This window comes from Delphinus delphis, chromosome 5, assembly GCF_949987515.2.
Source record: "Delphinus delphis chromosome 5, mDelDel1.2, whole genome shotgun sequence".
Taxonomy (NCBI): Eukaryota; Metazoa; Chordata; class Mammalia; order Artiodactyla; family Delphinidae; genus Delphinus; species Delphinus delphis.
Genome location: NC_082687.1, coordinates 7500238 through 7525314, shown reverse-complemented (window position 1 = coordinate 7525314; position 25077 = coordinate 7500238). Strand labels below are relative to the sequence as shown.

At 41.8% G+C, this 25077-nt stretch overlaps 1 protein-coding gene across 1 annotated transcript; it reads right to left on the bottom strand.

Moving 5' to 3' along the window:
• Positions 1-11269: 11269 nt before the first annotated feature.
• On the bottom strand, positions 11270-24909 carry DMP1 (dentin matrix acidic phosphoprotein 1). Its single transcript, XM_060011597.1, has 6 exons — positions 24822-24909; positions 18926-19004; positions 18409-18452; positions 15886-15918; positions 15657-15704; positions 11270-13615 (listed from the first exon to the last, which is right to left on the bottom strand). Exons 2-6 carry the CDS (start codon positions 18981-18983, stop codon positions 12245-12247), a joined length of 1554 nt encoding a protein of 517 aa, XP_059867580.1. The 5' UTR covers positions 18984-19004; positions 24822-24909; the 3' UTR covers positions 11270-12244.
• Between the last annotated feature and the right edge of the window lie 168 nt (positions 24910-25077).

Genomic DNA, 25077 nt, shown 5'->3' with positions numbered 1-25077 from the left:
GCCATTAGCCCCACCAAAGACCTGGGTAGGCTCCAGTGCTGGGTCACCTCAGGCCAAACAACCAACAGGGAGAGAACTCAGCCCCACCCATCAACAGACAATCGGATTAAAGTTTTACTGAGCCCTGATCACCTGAGCAACACACAGCTCTACCCACCACCAGTCCCTCCCATCAGGAAGCTTGCAGAAGCCTCTTAGGTAGCCTCAGCAACATTCGAATTATAGGGGTCCCAGGAGAGAAAAGAAAGGACCTGAGAAAATATTTGAAGAGAGTATAGTTGAAAACTTCCCTAACATGAGAAAGGAAATAACCACTCAAGTCCAGGAAGCGCAGAGAGCCCCAGACAGGATAAACCCAAGGAGAAACACGCAGAGACACATAGTAATCAAAATGACAAAAATTAAAGACAAAGAAAAATTATTGAAAGCAACAAGGGAAAAACAACAAATAACATACAAGGCAACTCCCATAAGGTTAACAGCTGATTTCTCAGCAGAAACTCTACAAGCCAGAAGGGAGTGGCACGATATATTTAAAGTGATGAAAGGAAACAACCTACAACCAAGATTACTCTACCCTGCAAGGATCTCATTCAGATTCGATGGAGAAATCAAAAGCTTTACAGACAAGCAAAAGCTAAGAGAATTCAGCACCACCAAAGCAGCTCTACAACAAATGCTAAAGGAATTTCTCTAGGAAGGAAACACAAGAGAAGAAAAATGCTTTCTTACACTGTTGGTGGGAATGTAAATTGATACAGCCACTATGGAGAACAGTATGGAGGTTCCTTAAAAAACTAAAAATAGAACTAACGTACGACCCAGCAATCCCACTACTGGGCATATACCCTGAGAAAACCATAATTCAAAAAGAGTCATGTACCAAAATGTTCATTGCAGCTCTGTTTACAATAGCCAGGACATGGAAGCAACCTAAGTGTCCATGGACAGATGAATGGATAAAGAAGATGTGGCACATATATACAATGGAATATTACTCAGCCATAAAGAGAAATTAAATTGAGTTATTTGTACTGAGGTGGATGCACCTAGAGTCTGTCATACAGAGTGGAGTAAGTCAGAAAGAGAAAAACAAATACCGTATGCTAACACATATATATGGAACCTAAAAAAAAACATATGGTCATGAAGAACCTAGGGGCAAGATGGGAATAAGACACAGACCTACTAGAGAATAGACTTGAGGATACAGGGAGGGGAAGGATAAGCTGGGATGAAGTGAGAGAGAGGCATGGACATATATACACTACCAAATGTAAAATAGATAGCTAGTGGGAAGCAGCTGCATAGCACAGGGAGATCAGCTCCGTGCTTTGTGACCACCTAGAGGGGTGGGATAGGGAGGGTGGGAGGAAGACGCAAGAGGGAGGGGATATGGGGATATATGTATATGTATAACTGATTCACCTTGTTATAAAGCAGAAACTAACACACCATTGTAAAGCAATTATACTCCAATAAAGATGTTAAACAAAAAAAAGAAAGAAAATGCTTGTAGATTCGGGGATTGATTGACGAGGGAGATTTTGCTGGCTGATTTCTATTTTCCTCTCAGAGTAGAAGAAAAAGTAATCTCTAAAAGTAAGGAGAGGGAGGGCAGAGATGTAGGAGGGAAACAAGATGTAGAGGATATACAATTTGGAATGTTTGTTATGTGCTCTCTATTGCCTGCTGAATACAGCCTGCTTTTTCCCTACCTAAGCACACAAATGTATACACGTGTGGACAAAAAAATAGGAATACGCAAATTTCTTTCTAAATACAATTTCTCAGACATCCCATTCGGATTGTAACCTCCTTATTCTTAATCATTATGTAGCATGTGCTAGGCGTAGGGCAGAATTCTAAGGTGGTCCCACTGAAACTTACCTTCGGACATTCATGGCCTTGTGTAACCCTCTTCCCTTGAGTGTGAACTGGCTCAAACGGCCTGCTTTCAACAGAGAGACTACAGCAAAAGTGACGGGTATATCACTTCTGAGATTAGGTTATGAGACCGTGACTTTTGCTCACTCTTTCTTACTTGCGCTCTCTGATGGAAACCAACGGCCAGGTTATGAGCTGCCCTTTAAAGAGGGCTGCATGGCAGGGAACTGAGGGTGGCCTCCAGCCAGCAGCCAGCGAGGAGCTGAGGCTTTCATGCAACGATCTGTGAGGGACTGAAAACCACCAGTCCCCACACGCGTGAGCTTGAAGCACATCCTTCCCTAGTTGAGACTTGAGTTGATCACAACATACCTTTACTGCAGTCCATGAGAGCCCCCAAAAGAGAGGACCCAGCTAAATCAAGCTGAGGTCATGGCCCACAGAAACTGTTAGATAGTAACTATTTTGTGGTAAGTCACTACATTTTGGAGGTGATCTGTCACTCAGCGATAGATAACTTATACACTCGGAGAGTTTTAAATTTCTGCTTCTAAAACAGGTCCCTTCAAATAATTAAAAATTACCTCTGTCCCCAAGTATTTATTGTGGCAACAAAAAAATGAATACACTGTATAGGATGGGAAGGGACAGGGCAGAAAGTGGAAGAGAAGTTTAAAGGAAAAATGGGGGACTAGATTGAGGTGTAAGTCAGTAATCTCACCTCCAAGGGAGCCAACGTAGGATATAAAACAATCCGGAGGAGCAAAAGAGTGAAGGAGAAAAAGAGAGTGTTTTGAACCAAAGAGACATAGGCATATTGGGAACAAATCCTCCCCAGCTTGCTAGGGACTTAATGCTTATTGAAGGAGGGGCTGAATGTGTAACCCTTGCCGGATATCAGCCAAGATTTCACAAGGCACACACTTGGAGTTTACAGACTGTGAACTAGGAAATTATGATGTAGAGGCAAGTCAGTTGCTCAAGATAGCTCAGTGCCTTTTTAGTGGCATAGAGCATTGGATTAAGTTCCTTAAAAATTAGTGCCTTTGCTCTGCTAACCCACAAGATCTTTTAGTGCAACAGTGACAGTATCAGTTATTTCTTGAACTTTAGGAGAATATGTAAAGCATGTAGTATATCTACACAGTCTATCTAGTTATGATCCGTTTCTATCTCTTATTGGTTGTCTAGTATCAGTAATATGGGTAATGTTTCTTAAATAAACTAAAAACAGAGGTTCAGAGAAATGACTAGTTCAACAGAGCAAAATTGGACTCATATCTAGAAGTCAATTGGGTCCTGCACACTGTCTGTATTTATGCAAGGAAAAGGGTAGAATATTTGGACTGAAGCCTGACTTCATTATATTTTCAATATTTAAAGGGACCTTATTAGTATCTCCTCTGAGTGTTAAATATCTTTATGATTCAGGTATGGTTTGTGACGTTGGGCATAGGGAAAATTGTCAGAAGTAGAACTAATCCTCCTGGAAAGAAAATTGTCTCTTCGGTTCCTTTTAAGGTTATAAGATTTACTGTGTGCTTCAGCCAGGAGAAATAAGCCAGTTTAGAGCTGGTTCTAAGAAAATTAAGTTTCAAAATTTAAGGCAATTTACTGAGCTGTTAATCTGAGAATATAAAATCTAAATTAAAATCTTTCCTGACCTATATTCTAATCTGCCCCCAAAATCCTACTGGACCTTCTAAGCCCATTCAAAATGCCCTACATCATCAAGTCAATCTCTCACACTCATCATCTAGCTCTGATGCTAGAGCTGCCCGCATTTCTGTCCAGGGTTAACCCATCCACCTGTGCTCTGAATTCCAGACTCTTCTGGCCTCTCGGGGACCACAGCAGCGAGCAACACTGCCACCTGCTGGGAGTTAAGAGAAGTTACAGAGTGGGACTACCCAGATATTCTTGAACTTCAGGATTTGAAGCTTTCATAAAGAATCTTGTTCTTAAAGAAATGTAGATAAATCCCAATTGTGTTTAATGATAATTCTTATCTTTTAGGTCATAATGCTATTACATTATGACTCTTTCACTTGAAGTCTGGAAAGGCTGCAGTTTAGGAATTGCTCTTCTCGGAGTAATTTACATTTTTACTCTAGTTGGTGTCATTAAATTACCAATATTAAATCAAGCATTATAGCCTCGTTGAACGTGTATTTCAATAGAGGGAGGTTAAAAAGACACATATAACTCTCCATTCAGACTGGGTGGAAGAATACGTGTAGTTAAATTAGAAGGTGTCTTGCCGTAGGGAAAAAATTTTCATGGCTGTTCTTGGTAATGGATGAATTTAAAGTGGATAATCAATCTAAGGTTGATAAGTAGCAAGTGATATTTGCATAACGCTGTTCATTGCTTCATTTCAAATAGTAAAAAGAAAAAAGAAGAAAGATATGATAACTTGAAACTGTAAAACATAAAAAAATAGGTTAAGTGAGAAAATTAAAAATCACTGTAGGGCTTCCCTGGTGGCGCACTGGTTGAGAGTCCGCCTGCCGATGCAGGGGACGCGGGTTCGTGCCCCGGTCCGGGAGGATCCCACATGCCGCAGAGCAGATGGGCCCGTGAGCCATGGCCGCTGAGCCTGCGCGTCCGGAGCCTGTGCTCCGCAACGGGAGAGGCCACAGCGGTGAGAGGCCCGCGTACTGCAAAAAAAAAAAAAAAAAAAAAAAAGTCACTGTAACTGCAACTATGGAAAAGATATGCATGCTTACTGAGTGGTGGCCAGGAGGTCAAACTATACATCCCTTGACGGAACTCATCATGTTTAAATCGTGTTAGGGTGAACTTCTAGAGGATGGTAAACTTTTACATCATCTCTATGGTTCCCCTGCTCTATATCAGACTCTGAACCTCATGAACCTAGTTTTGGCCAAGGTTCAAAGCATCCTGTCTCACTCTCTTGTGTAGGACCTTCTTTTGGCTTCTGACCTCAAGTGGACCATATTTCAAGATGCCATAATCCCTCCGACCTACTGTGTCCCCCTTACTTCTCTCCTTAGTATTTGAGAAGTCAGGAAGGTACGGTCCACTCCCATAAAAAAAGATTAACATTACCCCTTCAAGCACACATCCAATTTCTGAAAGACAGTGAAAACAGTTCTCTACTTTGCCTTTCAAGACATTTATCAACCCATATGCAATCCAATTCCCATGGGCATAAGGGTGTCCCTTCTCTCTGGTCTCCCTTCTCTGTCTTCCTCTTTCTTCTCTCCTTTTACCTCCTCATAATTTTAGTCCTTTTTCATCCCCTGGAGTCATTTGACTCCTTCAAATTTCCCCCTTAGTGAAGCTGGAACAGAGACAAGTAGGGAGAGTAATTCACATCCTTTAAGTCCTGAATAAAGCAGGATAAAGGACAGTGTACTTTGAGGTCCATCCTCAGAGTGGAAACATCTAAAGGACAAAAGAAAACCTTTCTTTCAGTAATATTGTCACCATTTTAAAGCATAGCAGAGTTTGTCCTTTCTCTACCTATGTAAGCTCCCTATTTATTGCCATAACTTGTATTGACAGTGGGAGTGGGGGAATAGGATGGGAGTAGGGAATCACCCACTCCAGGAAGGAAACGAGACAGCTTTGAAGTTCTGTGTGGGGTGGAGTGTGGATGTGGTCCCAGCGACAATGTCCCAGACAGACTTCCTGCACCCTCCCTTCTGCTAGTTCCCTTCTTCCCCATGGGGGACTTCCAGACCATCTGCTAGATGTACAATTCATAAAGAATGACCTGTGTTATGTGAAAGGATGGTAATGGTCTCTTTCATATCAGTTACACAATAAGGTCTCTAACCAAACACTACGTTTATATTCAGTTGCTTAAAATAATAGTCATGATCTGTACCAAAGAAAAGGGAAAGCCAGGCTGTTTTGTGTGTCTGACCGTGAGACCTACAGTCTGTAGATGTTTCTCCTGCTATAATCTCTTCCATCTGTGGTACTGTGGTGCAAGGACAGAGGGAAACCATTCACGAGCTTAAGTAAGATTTATTTTGATGACAATTCAGATGCTGATAGAAAGCCAACTAGAGTAAACCTCAGAGATCCTACGCTCTGAATGGCCTTGGGGTGGGCAGTTTACCAAAAAGAAAAAAGAGCCTTACATTTTTTCTGATGACTGATTACGTCTTAACTAGTCACTGTCCGGGAGCTGATGAGAGCTAAATGCTCTAGTCACTCAAATGTTGGGTCCATTTATGTGCTGGTAGAGGAAGCAGACAAGCCTGTGTAATTGACATAAGCATTCAACTCATCATATTAAATAGGGTCGGAATTTGATTAGTGTTTTCCTTCCAAAATGAGACCTATGCCTGGGACCAAAGAGTGGCCAAACGTTTGCAGAATTAACCACTATATTGTATCAGAGTTCTCAATGCTGGCTATGCTTTGGAACTGCTGAAGACTTTAAAAAAATACCAGTGCTGAAGCCTAATCCCAGACCAATTAAATAGGATTCTCTGGGGTGGAGCCTGGGTAAAGACTTAAAAAAAAAAAAACTCCTCAGGTGACGTGCACCAGGGCTGAGAACCAGTGCTATTAGACAGTGTACAATGGAATAGAAGCAAGTTTACAGCCTTACCTCATTTTCATTATGTTCATTAATAACAGCCAGATTTGCAAATTGCACTTGAGTAATCAATGTCTCAACTTGAAATTCTGACCAATAATTTCAGTCCTAGATGTAGAAATTTACCAAATGGTACCTAGCAGTTTCGTGAAACGATAAAATTTCTATTTATTCCCAAAGAATAGATTATATACTGGGGCATTCTCTTCATTACCCATATTTTCAAAAGCTAAGTATTCCATTCACTTTAACAGTAAATTCACAGTCTAAAAGTTAATCTAATCTAACTAATACTAAAACCTACTGAGGATGCATAACGATATTCTGAGAGCACAGTTGGAGAACATGTTTTCTTCAATTATTAAATAAAGGAAAGTGAGACTTCCCTGGTGGTGCAGTGGTTAAGAATCTGCCTGCCAATGCAGGGGACACCGGTTCGAGCCCTGGTCCGGGAAGATCTCACATTCCATGGAGCAACTAAGCCCGTGTGCCACAACTACTGAGCCTGCGCTCTAGACCCCGCGAGCCACAACTACTGAGTCCACACGCACCACAACTACTGAAGCCCGCGCGCCTGGAGCCTGTGCTCCGCAACAAGAGAAGCGACCGCAGTGAGAAGCCCGCGCACCGCAACGAAGAGTAGCCCCCGCTCGCTGCAACTAGAGAAAGCCCGTGTGCAGCAAGGAAGACCCAACGCTGCCAAAAAATAAATAAATAAATAAAGCTATTAAATCTGGTCAAAAGTATGGATCTTTTTAAAAGTAAAATAAAATAAAGGAAAGCTAACTCAGTGTTTCTGGTGAGAACTCTAAATTATATAGTCTCTGAATATATACATATATTAATGTAGATTAAGCTGCTGTAATGTGGAAATTCCAAAATACGGTGGATTAAGCAATATTGAAGTTTATTTCTCTCTCATGAAACAACGAGGAGGAGGGTACCTTTTGGTAAAGGAAACTATTTCTAAAGTTGCCAATTTCTAGCCAATGGGGAGAGAGGAGAGGAAAGGAAAGAGGCCAAGCGCATCACTTCTGCTCACATGCTGTTGGCTAGAACTTAGCCACGTGTGCGTGCCCAGCTGCAAGGAAGTTTGGGAAATGGCGTCTCCATCTCGGCAGCCACGTGCCCAACTGAAAACCAAAGATTTTTATTACTAATACAAAGAAGAGGAAAATGGATATTGGGGGTAAATCTCAATTTCTACACCATCTACATCCAGTCCAGAATCTAAATATACTTGGAATGCAAAGGAACTATACGGTTTAAAAGTTTACTTTGAGAAAATTTATTTTCATTGTGTGTCCTATATCAACATTTAAGAAGTTTAGAATTTGTATTCATTTGATCAGAAAGATAGTTTATGATATACTATCTTCCTTTATACAAGCTTTAGCTATGATATGCAAGGGATGCACAGCACGTGATGTATGTAATATGAATCATGCTAATCCCCTCAACACGGTTCCTCAGCACTGACCTGGGCTTTTCCAGAACACGGTAGTTCCACAGAACAATGTTCAGACAGATCTTATATGACTGTCAGTGTTATATCTTTTATTTAATTGAATAGACTCTGGCAGCCTAGTCATGGACTCCTTTGAGAATCTGATGAAAATCGTGGATCCTCTGCTCAAATATATCAACGATTTAGCAACTAATTTTAGGGGCGTTAGAAACACCTTCCCGCATGAAGCCCAGTTTCAGAGTGTCTTGATTCTGTCTTCCACAGAAGCCTGGGAAAGTCTAGATGAAATCACTCATCCCTCTCTCTGGGACCCACCAATGGAATTCCTGGAGCTCTGGCCCAAGGCGGACACCTAGCACAGGACCTGGGGCATGGTGATGCTCTATGATGTTCGTTCCCTTGTATTTCAAAGCTCCTTTGCTCCCTGTAAGAACTCCTTGGTGTGCTGGCATAGGTGAAAGTAAACAAATAAAATTATTGTTAATTAAAAAAAAAAAGAATTCCTTGGTGGTCCACGCATTCCCCTTGGTATTAGTGTTACTTCGCCCATCTTCAGCAACATGAATCACAACCAGAGCCTTGGTGGTTGACTTGGTCATTCTCATGACATTAATGCCGCTCCTCCTTTTGGCACGGACACGGACCTTCTCCCCATCAGCGGGATGTTTTTCAATCTTTTTGCTCACGCAGCATCTGAAGCACCTTCTTACATATATTACCTCCTTATACGTTTGGATGAGAGACAAAATTCACCTTGTGATATTGAAACTGAAAATGCAAGATACTTTCTCTCTAGGGCCCCCTGTAACTATTGCATGGGCACTTAGTATAAGCTCTGACAGGTTTATGCATCTGCTACAAACTTGGAATGGAAAGCTAGTGATATAACCCAGCAGGGTCCGTGGAGAAGGGTCTCTGGCAGCAGCGACAGCTGGGATCAGCAGGACCAGGGTTATTGTAATAGTACCAGTGTTACCGGCAGCCTCCGGAGTCATTACCAGCGGGGTCAGTAGTACAAGCCACAGTGTCTAATGCCTTGTAGTAGAATCAGTGGCTTCCAGGCTGAATGAGTTCTCCTGCATATGAAGCCATGTTTCCTAAAGACTTCAGTATAAGCTTCCTTTTTTTGGACAAAATATTGCTAGCTTCTCCAGCATCACTATGATATTTCCTTGTACAAAATCTTCAGTAGTAATCTTCACTGTGACATAGATCTACATGGGAAACTTTGTGGGAAATAAGAATGCATTTCTCCACTGAAAGGGGCAGGTCTAGGAAAATAAGCCATCGGAAAATTACTGAGAGGCTCTTGGGTTCTTTCCATGCTGAGAACAAGCAGAGAATATAGCATTTCCTTTACTTATATTTCAAGCAGATAAGGCCATAATCGTATACTCATGAATCTTACTCCACTGCTTGAAACTTTCAGTGGTTCATCATCAAACTGTAATGGAAGCAGGCTCTGTCCTTTCTTGGATTTTAAACTAGAATAATTAACTTAGCTTTTCTGGGCCTCACTTGCTCTTCTTTATTTTCTATATATTTTTTTAAGGGGTAGAAAGTTTGTAATATCCATGAAAGATGTTTGTGATATGTATGATACAAGAAAACCTGGTGCCAGAAAGGCACTCTGTAAAAATGAAGTTTATTCTCCTTAATTTGGCACTCAGAGGCCTTCACTTTAGATCGCGATCTGCCTTTCCAGTCTCTTCTCTTATCACTTCCCTTCCCTCTTCCTCTCTTCCAAATGCTTTGGTGACACCAGATTTTGAACATCATACCTTAATGCGCCACAAACAATTCCATACATCTACTCCTCTGTTCCCTCGGCCTGGAATGTGCTTCTCCCCTGTTTTCTTTTTCACTCTCCAAGGTCCACCTGTGTCGTCCAGTACTTCCTCCACTTAGCTGTTAAGTTAGCCAGTGTTCCGAGGTTATATGACCTAAGTTCATGAGTTTGATTTCATTAGGATTTTTGGTGGCAAGGAGAAAAGGTGTCAGAAAGGTGGGTGTATTGTAAGGATACAGGTGGCAATTAAGAGGAAAGAATGTCACAGGCATCCAAGAAGGCCTGACAGGCAATAGGAGAGTCAGGATCCAAGCATGAGAGCCAGAGGGTTACGATCTCCCCCCGCAGCATCAGGAGTTCAATCATTTTCAGTTTTGTGCTCCACCATTAATGGACTTAAGCTTTCTCCTTATTCCTGCTTCTCTGTATTTTCCCGTCTGTTTTTGTTCAGATCATTCTGACATCTCTCTCCCTAAATATCCAAATTTACAGAGAGGGAAAATCAGATTAGACCCCAAGCCACCATCATTGTTCAGGTAGAACCTTTGCGACACGCCCCCTCTGAGGCTGCTGGCCGACTTCCCTTGGGTTGGGCGCTCATCCCACACCATCACCTGTGGTGAGGCGGGCCATTGGAGTGGCTGGAACCTGGTCACCTATGTCTCAAGCAACCAGGAGGTCTGTGCAAGGGCAGTTCTCCTCTGAAGACGCTGTAGGTTGGTAGGAATCTGTAGGTTAATAAAGCCAGGTAAGTAATCCAGAGAGTCAGAGAACCCAAATGTAGGTGTGCAGATGGGCTACTTCAGAATCTCCTGGGATCCTTTTTAAAATACAGAACTTGGGGTTCACTCCAGATCTACTGAATTAAAATCTGAAGGGAGAGGCTTAGAGAACTATATATATTTTATCTCCGCAAGAGACCATAGCTTTGACATTATGAGGGAACAGAGCTATGTGAAGGATAGGAAGGGTCAGACTGAAGGTTAGGAAGTTTTCTTGATTCTCTGAATGAATTTGTAGGGGGATTTTGATTTGCTCTAGTGGCAGTGTGTGTGAAAACACATTTGAAAAGTGGAAGTGCTGAGGTGAGGTAGTTTCCTTCAAAGAAATACACTGTGAGGAATGTGTATCTCTGTAGTTTCCAGAGTTTACACTTATGACTGTCAGAGAGACCAGGAAGAACTAATGTTAAACCCAAACACCGTGAACTTTCCACATGGCCTTATACAAAAGCTGAGAGTTTGCTTCCTTTTTTTAACCTTATCTATAACAGGTATATTTAGTGAAATACCATAAGCAACACGTGAAGTAACTTTATCAAAATGCTGCCTGAAGTATAAATAAAATTAAATTTTCAGGAAATAATTTAAGAAAATCTTTTGTTTTAATGGGAGAAAGCTAATAGACTATTTTGCAGTGCGTTAAAGGAAGAGTTGTTTCATATAAATATATCCTAAAAATTGACATCACTATAAAAAATAAGCACATACTTCTTCTGGATATTATTATCTTTATTACAAAACAAATATTTTATGTTGAGGTAACATTTCAAAGGGTATTTGGCAAAAATCAGTTGAATTCTATACACACAATTTTGCTACGTGCGACCCAGGCAAAGGACTCCGAGAACAGTTTTTCTAACATTGCACATAGACTGGTCTTAGAAAAAAGTAAGCTGAAAGTTGTCTATTTAAAGAGGAATTTTCTTTTTCCACTCTCCCCAAACCATTCCTCCATATCATCACCAGTGGGCAGGGAGGTGATGCTCACTGGAGCACCACAAAAAACATTGAAAAGTATAAATTAATTGAAAAAAAAGTTTGCTTATCCAAAACACCTCACCATGCCATAATTTGAAAGTGCTTTCACAAACTAAATATTTATTCATACAGGATTTTCTATTGCCTGTACCAAGAATAAATAGAACTGTCTTTTCTTAAATGGAGAAATCCTATGCAATGCTCCAAGTCCAGTGTCTTTTCTGCTGTGAAGCCTTCTCTGATTCTCTAAGGCAAAGTTGGTCCCCGCTCTGTGCTCCCATGTGTTCTGTGCACACCTGTGTTATAGGACTCACCTCATTGGGTAGTAGTAATTCTTGCTTCTGTCCTACGTATCCCTCTTTCACTTTATTTATCCCTCCATAAGCTCCTCAGGAGCAAGAAATAAGTCTTAACTTCTTGATATCCCCAGCACCTGGCACAGTGCCTGGTACCTAACAGAATCTCAGTAACTGTGTGTTAGGTTAATGAGTTAGGAACTATTTCAGCTGTGAAGCTATAATGCACATCTTTCCTGGCATCAGGTCTCATTGAGGGTATTTTAGTGAAATTCCCCATTATTGAAACCTCTATGGTTTGGTGACATCCTAGAAAGAAGTATAATGTCCAGTATTTCCTTTCATAAAGGAATGGTCTCTGGTTATTCTTCTGATACAAACATCAATAAATTACAGTTCTCATGATTTCCCTAGTCTCCAACCCCCAAGACACGTGTCTGTGAGAGGCACTCAGGCACGCCCGTGCTAGTAGCCGTCTTGGCAGTCATTGTCGTCCTGATCTCCGATGGGTTTGTTGTGATAAGCATCGACTGTCAGTCTTCTGCTTTCTATCTCGGTGTTTCTGGACTGGATGTCTTCCTCGCTGCTTGATGTGCTCTCAGTTGAGTTGCTCTCTTCTTTTGATCTGCTGCTGTCCTGAGAATCGCTGCTCTGCTCCTCCTCAGACGGGCTGTCCTCCTGGCTTTCCCGGCTCTGGCTCTCTGACGAGGCGCTGGGAGACCAGGGGTCCTCCTGGCTGGAGCTGTTCTCCTCTTCGGTGGACTCCGGGCTTTCCTCCGAGGATCTGAGGCTCTCACTGGATTCGCTGTCGGTTTGCCCCTCTGTGGATCTGCTCTCTGAACTGGAGGGTTTATCCGAGCTGTCCTCATCACTGGAGTCACTGGAGTCCTGATCTTCTGAGTGACTGGTAACGTTATTGGGGTTGTCACCCCTGGACTCGCGCACGACCTCTTCCTGAGATTCGCTACTGCTTTCTTGAGAAGGCAGGTCACCCTCTTCACTGGACTCGCTGCTGGGGTCTTGGACGCTCTGACTGTCTTCTGGGGACTGACCCTCCTCGCTCTCTTGTTGAGATTCACTCTCGCTGTGTTCCCTGGATGGGCTGAGACCAGCTTCTTTGGAGTCGGGGTATTCTGGGGAGTCACTCTTGCTTTCTTCCATGGTGTTGCTATCATGAAGCTCACCTCTGCCATCTTCCTCCGAGATGCGAGATGTTCTGAAAAATTTCCTACTGGGATACCCCACTGCCGGGCTTTCACCGGAAGCCTGAGTCTTTGCTTGCCCATTGCTCCCTTTCGAATCTTTTGACTGGATGCTGGCCCTGCTTATTCTGGAATTGCTTCTCTCGCTCCTGAAGGTGTTGGGGTCCTCACTCTGCATTCCTTCGTCGTCAAACTCAGAGCCGTCCCCGTGGCTACCGACTCCCTCACTGTCGCCTCCCACCCACTGCTCTGCACTCTCGCTGTCTGGAGTGGAGTCACGTCCCTCAGGCCTGCTGCGCCCCTCGTCCTCACTGGCAAAGTCCCTGCTCTCACTGGTGGTGTCTTGAGCACTGTCTTCCCCCCGTGGGACACCATCCTCCGTGGACTGTGTGCTGTCAGTGGGGTCCTCACCGCTTCCGAGTCTGGAGTTCCCTCCTCGCCTCTCTTCGGGTCCTGGGCCATTGTCATCATCCGCCGAGGTGTCATCTCCACTCTCGTCTTCATCATCATCTCTATCATCTCCTTCTTTTCCTCCGCTCCTAGAAAGGCCACCAGCTGGTCTGTGAATGTACTGCGGATCATCAAGGCCCAGGCCCTCCTCTGATTCAGTGCTGTCACTGGGGTCTTCATTTACCTGGAGTTTGGGGTTAACAGACATGGTTAGTACCCCAGGAGCTGCTCTCAAGGGTGTTATTTAATGCCCACCTAGGCTCTGTTTGCTTTCTTCTTCCTATGTCCCTCATCAGAGCCATTGAGCCAATTTTACAGCTCAATAATGTTTCAACCAGGGGTTAAAAAGGAAGGAAGAACAGTTGAAAGTCACGTCGTTCCATTTTACATAGGCACAGTTCACTTAATGCTGCAAACATTTGCTCAAAAAGTTTTATAGAAATCACATTTATGGAACTCAATATTTAAGTGTGAGTCCTTAAAGGATACTTTCAGAGAATTTTTTGTAAATTAAAGAATTGGTTGGGCTTCCCTGGTGGCGCAGTGGTGGAGAGTCCGCCTGCCGATGCAGGGGACACGGGTTCGTGCCCCGGTCCGGGAAGATCCCACATGCCGCAGAGCGGCTGGGCCCCTGAGCCATGGCCGCTGGGCCTGCGCCTCCGGAGCCTGTGCTCCACAACGGGAGAGGCCACAACAGTGAGAGGCCCGCGTACCGCAAAAAAAAAAAAAAAAAAAAGAATTGGTTTATAATACTCACTCACCAAGTTGTTTGGTTTAAAACACAGTTTTTTAAAATATTGGGTGATTTTTAAAATGACTCAAGTTTTTTTTTCTAATCAACTCTGGGGGGAAAAATGTATTAGGGCAGGCAGATGAAACCTTTAGCTAAAATGAAAGTATAATATTGTAGTAAGGTATAAATCTCACCAAAACCATGTTTGTAACTCATTTGCACAGGCACAGAGTTGCCTGTGGAAGGCTTAGCTGAAGAACTGTAGCTAGTGTGACCACCAAGGCAGCTTAGTTCCAAGTGTGAGCTCAGAGAGGTGATCCCCAGAAGTAAAGCCATTGGATGCTCTACTCAGATAAGGAAGGATAGTGAATCTTCATTCATCATGCTCTGGAAAAATCTGCTCTCTCTACCATATCCTATGACAGAACATTCTTGCCAACTTTTTTTTTTTTCCCACATGTCCCTACTCATCAATGTCTGAGTTTCCAGTCAGTACTACCGGGCGGTGACACCTCTTCCTATCGCTAGGGTGTACACTGATCCATTGGAACTGAGCATCTATTTAGTTTTCCTAACCTCGACAGGCACATACTGTACCCCTCCCAAGGCGCTATCATCCTCTGAGAACCCAGAGAACACTGAGGCAATACATCACAACGTCCCCAGAAAAGAGCATTTTCCCAATTCTACACTTATAAATCTGTAAAATGTTCCTCTGACAATCTTTAGTAAATAGTGGTAAAAAGCCTAAATTCATTTTCCAACTGATTGAGTATAGAATGCAACATGGGTCAAAGTTTCAGGGAGAAACCTGGTTCCAAGAATGTCTGGAGCCCCTGGGGGTTGAGATTGGTCAAAATGATAGGACAGAAGAGTGGGGAAGGGAGAGGGAAGGTGGGGACGGGAAAGAGGATAAGAAGAAGGAAGCTACCAAGTTTTCTATGAAAGTGATATAAGCTAAGTCAGCTTTTCTCTCTCCCAGGGCCACAGATGAGACTATTTTAAAGATGTCATTACTAAAGCAGCTGTCTCCTTAAAGGTTCCTCAGGGCGCTCCTATTCTCTCCTCCAACAGGATTCCGGGCCCGGAGGTGGTCTCCAGGCCCAGCAGGCATCTCACATTAACCAGAACTCTTTGCCCGATCTGAACTGCTCCAATTGTGAAACCAACATTTGAGATTTATGAGTGAGCTATTCCTCGTCTTCCAGAGTCTATGACCGTGTGTGTGTGTGTGTGTGTTCTCTTTAACTAGAGGGACATTTAGGGCCACATGTCTATCATCTGGCCCCAGTGATAAATATGGAATGAAGGGCATGTCTACCTCTGAATTCTCCCACTCATTTTTCCCTTCCTATTTTCTGGGGCGATTTAGCCAGCATAACCAAAGGTTAGAAAATATTATATTTAGAATGGTCACTAGGTAATTTAATATAACATCATTTCCTTTGATTCCTAAGTAGCCTGGAAAGTTAAGAAAGGTTTGTTTAATTACCTGTTCCTTTGAGCTAACTTTACTTTCTTCTGATGACTCACTTCTCTCCTAAAAAGAAAAAGAAATGTTTATTTTTCATGTTCGTAATTGATGAATAAAGATAAAAATAGGACACACATCCATCGCTTGTGGTTTGGATTTACTACTTTCCAAACGGCCTGAGATGATGATAAGAGTGTGAAAGTGATTTCATGAGATGTTTATGACAAAAAATCAGTGAGATAGTTACCAAAGGTGGTGTTGGTGTCTGAGCCAAAAGACCCTGTAAAAAAGGAAGGAGGACAAGTTACTCTTTCACAGATGGATCATATCATTGAAAACATGTAGGATAATTTTAGGTTTTTTTAGTATATTGATACCTATTTTGTATTCACATGAACATTAATGCTATTTTATAATGAAATGGCTAAACAATGAATGTCAGATGACCAGTGGCCTGAAAAGACCTTGTGATATAAAAAACCTAGAAGATTTTTGTATTTCCAACACTTAGACAAAAATAGAATTTCTTTGAAGAAAAATATACAACCTAGAGGAAATGTAAGAGAGGAGAAACAGCGCTGGAACTCACAAACCCCGATTTAAGTCTCAGTTAGCTCCTTGGCTTGGATTTTAGCCCTGAAAACTGTCTTGATGCTAGCGCTGAAATTCATGTGTTCCAGGAAACATCTAGTCTCAGGTAAACTGCGATGGTTGGTCACTCTACGTGAATTTGCACAATTCACTTCACCTATCTGATGTCCGTTTCTTATTTGTAAATTAAGAATATTAACCACCACTGCGCTTATTGTACATGGTTGCTGTGAGGATGAAATTGGCTAATGCCTATGGAAGCATCTTGAAAAGTATTCAATAGGATATAAGCTGAAGAAGTGATCCATTTTGAGAACATCTACTTTATAAAATTCAATAGCGGACAAAACTGAATTGAAAAAGCCATTAAACCTTTCTTGAGTCACGTAAGATCACCAAAATAACACATGCTAAATCTGAAACTTAGTCATAGTTCTGATTTATTTCACTTTCTTTAATCTGATGAGAACTCTAAGAATGCCTGTGCCACCTCTGGTGCCCTCTCCCCATCTACTCTCCCCCTCGCCTTGAACATGACCAAATCCCAAATCCCATGTGGCTCAAAGCCACTGAGCAATGGGTATGAAGACCCAGTGGAGCAGAGAGTAGCTGCTGTCAGCATGTCTTCAACAAGCCTCTCAGCAATGCTGGGCTGGGATAGCTCCTAGAGGAAGGACCTATCATCACCTAAAGTCTTTGCCCTGTGACACTGCAGCAGGCACCATGGCAGACTCTACCCCAGTCACTTAGCATCTGGAATTAGGAATGGAAGGGAGTGAGACATTGGTATTTTTCTCCTGCCAAGGCTAGACTTGAGAACACAGTGTGTTTGGGGAACTCAGGCTGAATGAAAGAAGGGATCCACAGCAGCTGCTTTTAAATAAACCAGCCTAAGGATATTCCTGATGAAAGTTCATGTAAGAAATCCTGCAATATCTATTCCAGCCTCAAGCAGGGGCAGGACCCCATCTCAGGCCTCTGACATTATCTGGCCATCACTAATATCATTGTGCCCTAGCTGTGTCATACCTAAAAGCCAGCAGGAAACAAGGTAATGAAAAAACATTCTGATTTAGGTTGAGATTTTAACCCTTCCTCCTAGAGTCAGCCCTTCATATCCATGGGTTCCACAACCACGGATCCAGCCAAGCTCAGATCAAAAATATTTTTGAGAAAAGGAAGAAAGAAAGAAAGAAAGAATGCTCCAAAAGTTTCCAAAAGGCAAAACTTGTATTTGCTGCACTCCAGCAAATATTTACATTGTATTAGGTATTATAAGCAATATAGAGATGATTTGAAGTACACATGAGGATGTATGCAGGTTACATGCAAATACTACATCATTTTATAGAAAGGTCTTGGGCATCCATGGATCTTGGTAACCGAGGGGGTCCTGGAACTAATGCCCTGCGGATACGGAGTGACAACTGTAGTTCCAATCTTGAAAATCTACTGACTTCCTAGACCTGGCCCCTTCGAGGGATGTAACACCCCAGCAAAGAATATGAATTCTGGAGTCAGAGCGACCTGGGTTCAAAGTCTGGCTCTAACAGTAATTAACCACATAACCTGGAGAGACTAGGTTACTCTCTGCGTCTCAACACAGAAAATACAACACCTAATTCACTAGGGGTGCTGTGAAGATTGAGAAAGTTAATACATGCGAAACGCACAGAACCGTGTCTGGCAGTGGTTGTTGAACTACTGAGAGTTAATAACGATTGGGTTATTCGGAGCCAACACTCAATAAACATTAGCTATCATTCCGAAGACCCTAGCATTCTCTCATTCTTCTTTCTCTTCTCACCTTCCGGGACTTGATCTCCTAACCTCCTGCCTACCAGACATCTGATAAAACAGACTTGTAGCCCGAATCCTTCAAGGACAATCTTGGTTCACTGTCATCCATCCCCTTGCGCTACTATAAGACCAATCACAAAAATAATGCTAAAGGAGAAAATGCTTCCTCACCAAATTATACTATTAAGTTAGAGTTGAAGCATTATATGAACTACATTTTCTTATAAGAACTAGAAATTATAGCCCTTACTCCCTATATCTTAGGTTATTCATGTGTTCTTTAAGTCAGTAGTAGTTTCAACATTTGCAGTGAAGCCATCTTGGTTATACTAATAACATATTAAAATAAAAATATTTCAAAAAAATCTTTTCTACTCACCTTCCATTCTTCAGAACTCTTAGATTCAGTATTTTGATACCTGGCTACCTAGAAAATTCAGCACAAGTGGTCGGCCCACAGAAATTTCCAAAGCAGCAGCTATTAGCACTTCACATACTTAGGAGGAATATTAGTCAAATTTTAGCACGCATCAGAATCACCGGGAGGCCTTGTTAAAACACAGATAGCTGTGCCCTATCCCTGGAGAGTTTAGTAGGTCTGATGGAGGACCTAGGAACTTACATTTCTAACAAGGTCTTAGTTGGTGCTACTGGTCTGGGGGATGACGCTTTGAGAACCACTCTTACGAGGAAGAAACATGAGCAGCCTAACTATACGAACGGCAAGTGAACAGAACAAGGAATTATTCGGATGATATTTTAAAGAAAAGAGCTTCCTAAGAAGCTACATTTTCATCTGACTGGAACATACACAGCCACTTTGGCTTATAGCCAATGCAATTTGTGCAGTTTTAGGTATAAACAGTTTTTTTTCCCATGCATCCCTACCCTGATACTTACTGGGAGAGCACAGGACAATCCCCACAAGAACATAAGCAGGATGCTGGTCCTCATTGCTGGGTGTGTCACCTCTACCTGTGATGAAAGACAGAAGATGCTTTTCTCCACTCTCAAGAAACATAGAAGCTTCAACTTTTTAACACCTTCTTTCTATTAAAAAAAATAATAAACTCATCCAAATGTCCATCAACTGAAGAATGGATAAACAAAATGCACTCTATCCATACAGTGGAATATTATTCAGCCATGAAAAGGAATGGAGTGCTGATACATGCTACAAAGTAGAGGAACCTTGCAAACATTATACTGAATGAAAGAAGCCAGACACAAAAGACCACATATTGTATGATTCCATTCATATGAAAAATCCACAATAGGCAAATCTATAGAGACAGAAAGTAAGTGTTTGCCTCAGGCTGGAGGAGATGAGCTGTTGGGGTGACAACTAAGGGGTGAATTTTGAACATAATGAAAATGTTCTAAAGCTGACTTTGGTGAAGGTGGAATAACTCTTGTGAATGTATGAAAAACCATTGAACGGTATACTTCAAATGGGTGAGGTATACGATGTGTGAATTATATCTCAATAAAGCTGTTTTTAAAAAACCTCACTCCGAAGAGATAAATTGAAAACTTTTCAATGAGGAGCTCTGTAAACACTTCTTCACTAACACATAAACTATGACAAATGGAGGAATAGTTAAGAAAAAGCAATAGAGAAATTTCTGACCATTCACTTTTTTTCTATTTAACATCTTTATTGGAGTATAATTGCTTTACAGTGGTGTGTTAGTTTCTGCTTTATAACAAAGTGAATCAGCTATACATATATCCCCATATCCCCTCCCTCTTGCGTCTCCCTCCCACCTTCCCTATCCCACCACCTCTAGGTGGTCACAAAGCACCGAGCTGATCTCCCAGTGCTATGCGGCTGCTTCCCACTAGCTATCTAATGTGGCAGAATGGACTGGCAAATATCTTCCGACCAAAAAACTTTTTTTTTTTTTTGCGGTACGCGGGCCTCTCACTGTTGTGGCCTCTCCCGTTGCGGAGCACAGGCTCCGGACGCGCAGGCTCAGCGGCCATGGCTCACGGGCCCAGCCGCTCCACGGCATGTGGGATCTTTCCGGACCGGGACACGAACCCGTGTCCCCTGCATCAGCAGGCGGACCCTCAACCACTGCGCCACCAGGGAAGCCCCCAAAAAACTACATTTATTGATAACATTCATACCATTGATACCATTGATAGGTGGTGGGCATTTGTCTTCACACACACACACAGGGCTCCTCATTCACATTTATAACCACATAATAACGTCTAGACAAAATAGCTTGGTTTTGCATTTTTTCTTCATCTTCAAGGGATGCACTATGGCAGGCTTCATATTACAGCTCCAGAAAGCATTTAATATCCTCTGTGCTACTTTTAGTCATGCATTATACATGATTATGCTAATTTTTTAAAGTGTCATTCACAATACTGAAGGATTCAGAGAAGATTAGAGGTTTGGGATACACTTGTGAATCACACTGAGAGAAACCTGCCAAATCAAACTGTATTTTCCTGGAGGGTGGCTTCATTTCACACTTCAAGAACTGGTGGTTTGGAAAACAATTTGTTCTATATCTAAAAATAGATGTCCTAGATGCTAATGTAAAAAGTTATTGAAATGATTTAAAAGGAAAATAATTTGCCCTGCACTCGTAAGCCCTGGGGCTGTCCTAACAGACTGGTCAGATGGACATCCGTATACTCTGCGGAAAATCCTGCTGGCTGATTTCAGACCTCACTTTTGCTGATTTGTGTCTTTAAATGTTAAATATATACTATGCCAGTGACAAAAGATCTAAGCCAGAGATCCCCAACCTTGGTTGTATATCAGTATCACCTGGGGAGATTTAAAGCAATACCAGTGCACAAACCCACCACGGGGTAATAAATCAGTTCACTGGGGGTGGGAACAAGCATGGGTTTGTTTTTAAGGTGCTCCAAATGATTTTAACCTCTGATCTAGGAAATAATAGTACCTTGCTCAATAATGTCTGAATACACTGAATAATGACTGAAACATTGGGCTCAGGAAGTCACCTAATCTTATTTTTAAAATTTATTCAAGAAAACAGTAGAAATCCTAAGATAAGGAGACTGAGAAGGTTCCTCATTTCTACCTTCATAAAGCTCAAATGGTCCAATAGAGCCTCTCTTTTATCTTGAGTGTTATTCCTCGTCAACACAGCTATTCTTTGTGTTATTTTCTTTATTCTAATTAGCATACTTCATATCAGTCCTTGTGTGTTGATATTATTTTTATTTCTTTTTCAAATCTTTCCCCTAATATCAACAGAGAAAACATATGAAAATGTTCAGCTGCCCCTAAAACGAGCCTAATTAAACAGATATTACTTCTGAAGGGAACCAGAATATCCCATCCCAAAATATGCCTCTTTGACATAAAAATTATTTTGAGCTGAAGGCACTCAAGAGACTGCAGATGCAAGAAGGGTGCTCTGATCTTCCTTCTTTTTCCCGGAAGTGGGAGATGATAAATCTCCCACGTGAAATGTGCCCTCCCTCTCTTAGGAGGAGGGAAGACATTCTCATCACCAGAGATGGAGTCAAGGCTGAGGGAAGTCCATGCAAAGAAATCTTGTTAAACTAACCTGATCTTCCTGGTTACTTCTCCACAATCTACTGCCCCTGTGTCTTGTCAATCCTTCACAAATGTACTGTTTCTTTGCCTAAAAGGTGTAAAAGCTTCCACTCCGGTCACTTCTTCACGTCCTCATTCTCTTGTGAAGGTGCGCACGTACATGTAAAAATTTTAACAAAACGTGTATGCTTTTCTCCTGTTCCTCTGTCTTATGCCAGTTTAATTCTTAGGCTCAGCCAGAGACCCCAAGAGGACAGAGGAAAACTTTTCCTCCCCTACACTCCCCTTTAGTTCCCGTAATCAAAACATTTTCTTTTAAGTTCTCAGGTTCATTGCTTAAGGAAAGGAAAGTTTCTCCCAAATACGACACTCTCAAAATAACTGTGTACCGACGGTTTTGGCTTCATAGGTCATGAGGTGGCTCACCATTTTCATTTTCAAAGTGAAATTTGAATAGAGTGATAATCTCATGGTGCTCTAAAAGCCAGCAAATGTTCCAAGAAGTCAACAAATATTGTTCTCCTCTTGTATTTTCTTTTGTTTCCCTCTTATCTAAATAACAACAAAAAAATGCTCTACACCAATGAATGTTGTGTGTTTTATGAAGGAAGTGTGTGCTTCCAGTGCTCAGTTTCTCAGGGGTGTAATATTATGAAACATAAGGAAGATGCAGTAACTCGCTCGTGCTTCTAGAAATAACATTTAGCACCCCGACTCAAAGTCATAATTTTCCAAGTGGAAGTCTGGCAAACTAAAATAAAATACAGCCTGAGGTCCCGAGAGAGCCGGCGTTGCCAACCATAGAATAGAGTCTGCTATCAAGCATTACAGAAAGTCAGAGCTCAAGCACTATACGTGTTAGGTTCTCAATTAGTATTTTTGATAAGAATAATTATACTTGTGTGAAGTGTATTCCAAAGGAGAGCTCCAAACTTTCATAAGCGTTTTACCTACCACCCCAAAAAGAGTAGAAGCAGATACGCAGTAGCCCTATTCTGAGTCATAAATGAGCAAAATGGCTACAAGCCTAAAAGATGAGACCAGAACCCTACGTTCTTCTTCAGTGATTGGTAAATGTCATTTCTACATCGCACGTGCTGTCATGCTACAATGAGAACATGTAACAAAAGGACATCAACAACCTCAATTTGAGTTCCACCTGTATGGAAGGTAGTGTGTGTATCAGAGCTTTTCAACCTTTATGAGTTGTTCTCCCGGAATTGAAATATCCAGATTGCTTGGGGTCTGGAGAAGTGGACTGCAGTCCCTTCTCTCTCTGGCCACCCTCAAGTGTAGCCAGAACTTCTTTGTGCTCTCAAGTAAGAGACCTTGTTCCAGACCTTCCTCAGAGTCAATATTCACTTTTAAAGTATATATTTTCTTTTATGTAAACAAAGATGAAAGAGGTAGGCTAAAGAAAGGAAATGAAAGACTTGAAAAATCATAAGTTCAATGTATCATGCTTAGTTTGCTTATTTTTGACCTCATGTTGTCATCCTTAATAATACTTATGAATAATGTATCCATTTATTAGCAGTCAATAAATAGCTGTTGAGAACATCCTGTGTGCCAGGCACTGTTCTAGGTGCTTGAGTATTCAACAATGTGTGATAATGATAATATGCTTGTCTAAACAAAAGCAAAATTACCCAGAACCCAACTAACCAGAACCTCCATTAGCTAGAATTTGTTTCTTTATTACTCTTCGAAAATAAAGTGGAATTTGGCCAGGACATGAATTCTATCACGAATTCAGAAAACCAAATAAATAAATCAATAAAAATTTCCTTGAGGATATGGGGAGGGGGAAGGGTAAGCTGGGACAAAGCGAGAGAGAGGCATGGACATATATACACTACCAAACGTAAGGTAGGTAGCTAGCGGGAAGCAGCCGCATAGCACAGGGAGATCGGCTCGGTGCTTTGTGACCGCCTGGAGGGGTGGGATAGGGAGGGTGGGAGGGAGGGAGATGCAAGAGGGAGGGGATATGGGGATATATGTATATGTATAGCTGGTTCACTTTGTTATAAAGCAGAAACTAACACACCATTGTAAAGCAATTATACTCCAATAAAGATGTAAAAAAAAAAAAAAAATTCCAAACATTCCAATTGTAATTGTCTCGAGGTCAGTTATAATCAATCCCATGTTATATGCTTTCAACCACAGTAAAATAACACCTAGGTGTCCCCAAATTAAAGATAGATGTGGGAGGACACACGGCATCTGAGACGCATTGGTCCACATCACCATTTGGGGGATTTCTTGCGGACTAATACCCGATAGAAAATTGTTTGTTTGTTTAAATATTTTAACCAACCAGATCGAAGTAGCATAGTCTACTTGGCCCTCAGTTAAACAGAAAGTATGGCTCACCAGAACTTATAGCTCTTGAAGAAGAGGAGTGCCTGAAGTGTTGCTATTACACGTGGGATCTTCTAGATGTCATGCAGAAAGCATTGCATGACCACAGCTCCCACTCTGCTGTGGAAGACAGACACTTCTGATACAGATGAAGAAGTGGAATAAATGCAGCAAATAAAAATACACGTGGGCAGGGGTATATATACGCCTAAGTCTTCTACACTAGGAAAGGTTTTTTAAAAGACAGTTATCTTCAACATTTACTGACCTCTGACTGTATGCAAGGCGTCATGCTAACATGAAGACCCAGCCAGACAATAGAAAAGCAGTATAATTATCCCAGCCATGGTTTGTTTCAGTAGTCTTAGCATCTCCTTTCAGCTACTCAGTTCATAAAGGAATACTATTGGATGAATAGCATTATCTGATTTTCAACTTAAGGGAGCATATTTAGAAAGTTCTGCCAGTCTAGTTTACATTCTTTTATAACATCTTGTAGGCCATGAGCATACCTATATCCATAAAATCTAAATGTAAAAGCTGTATTTGTTTTGATAATTAAAGAAAAACTTCAGAATGACCTTCCATCTACCTCCTAATTAGTAAAATTTCCCTTTCAGAATACCATGCAGAGATCTAATTAAAGTATTACTGAGAAGAGCACCTGTCTCTATTGACTTAACCTGTCATTTTAAAGTCATTATTTACTGTGGCATAAACAACTGGAACAAAATGGAATCGTTTTTACCCAAGGCACAGCTCTCCCCATCTTTCTCTGCATGACATAATGCTGCTCAACACGTAGGCATACTTAATACTTTCCAAAAAACACGGCCGAAGTCATTAAAAAAAATTAAACAATGAGAATGTCTTACCTTCTTCAGTTTCACAAAGACTTGGCCCCAAATGTCTCAACAATCAGGCTAATGTTCTCACAGAGGAAATCTGTGACAATGAAGCCACTCTTGTGTTGACGTTCTGAACACTTCTCTGATGGTGCAGGAATTTAAACTCTGCTTCGGCTCTTCCCAGCCAATCAGCTGCGGCCTGGGGGTGACTGACATCACAAGGTGTGACCGGGACTCCAGTACACCCACACTTCCTCCAGCTTACAGAAGCAGATTTTCCCTA

Excerpts from the sequence above, each read along its gene's own strand:
- DMP1 (XM_060011597.1), bottom strand. The coding sequence starts at position 18,983 with ATGAGGACCAGCATCCTGCTTATGTTCTTGTGGGGATTGTCCTGTGCT. Across the intron at positions 15,705-15,885 it reads AGACACCAACACCACCTTTG|GAGAGAAGTGAGTCATCAGA; the intron begins GTAACTATCTCA and ends TTTTCTTTTTAG. Across the intron at positions 13,616-15,656 it reads AAGTTAGCTCAAAGGAACAG|GTAAATGAAGACCCCAGTGA; the intron begins GTAATTAAACAA and ends CCCAAACTCCAG.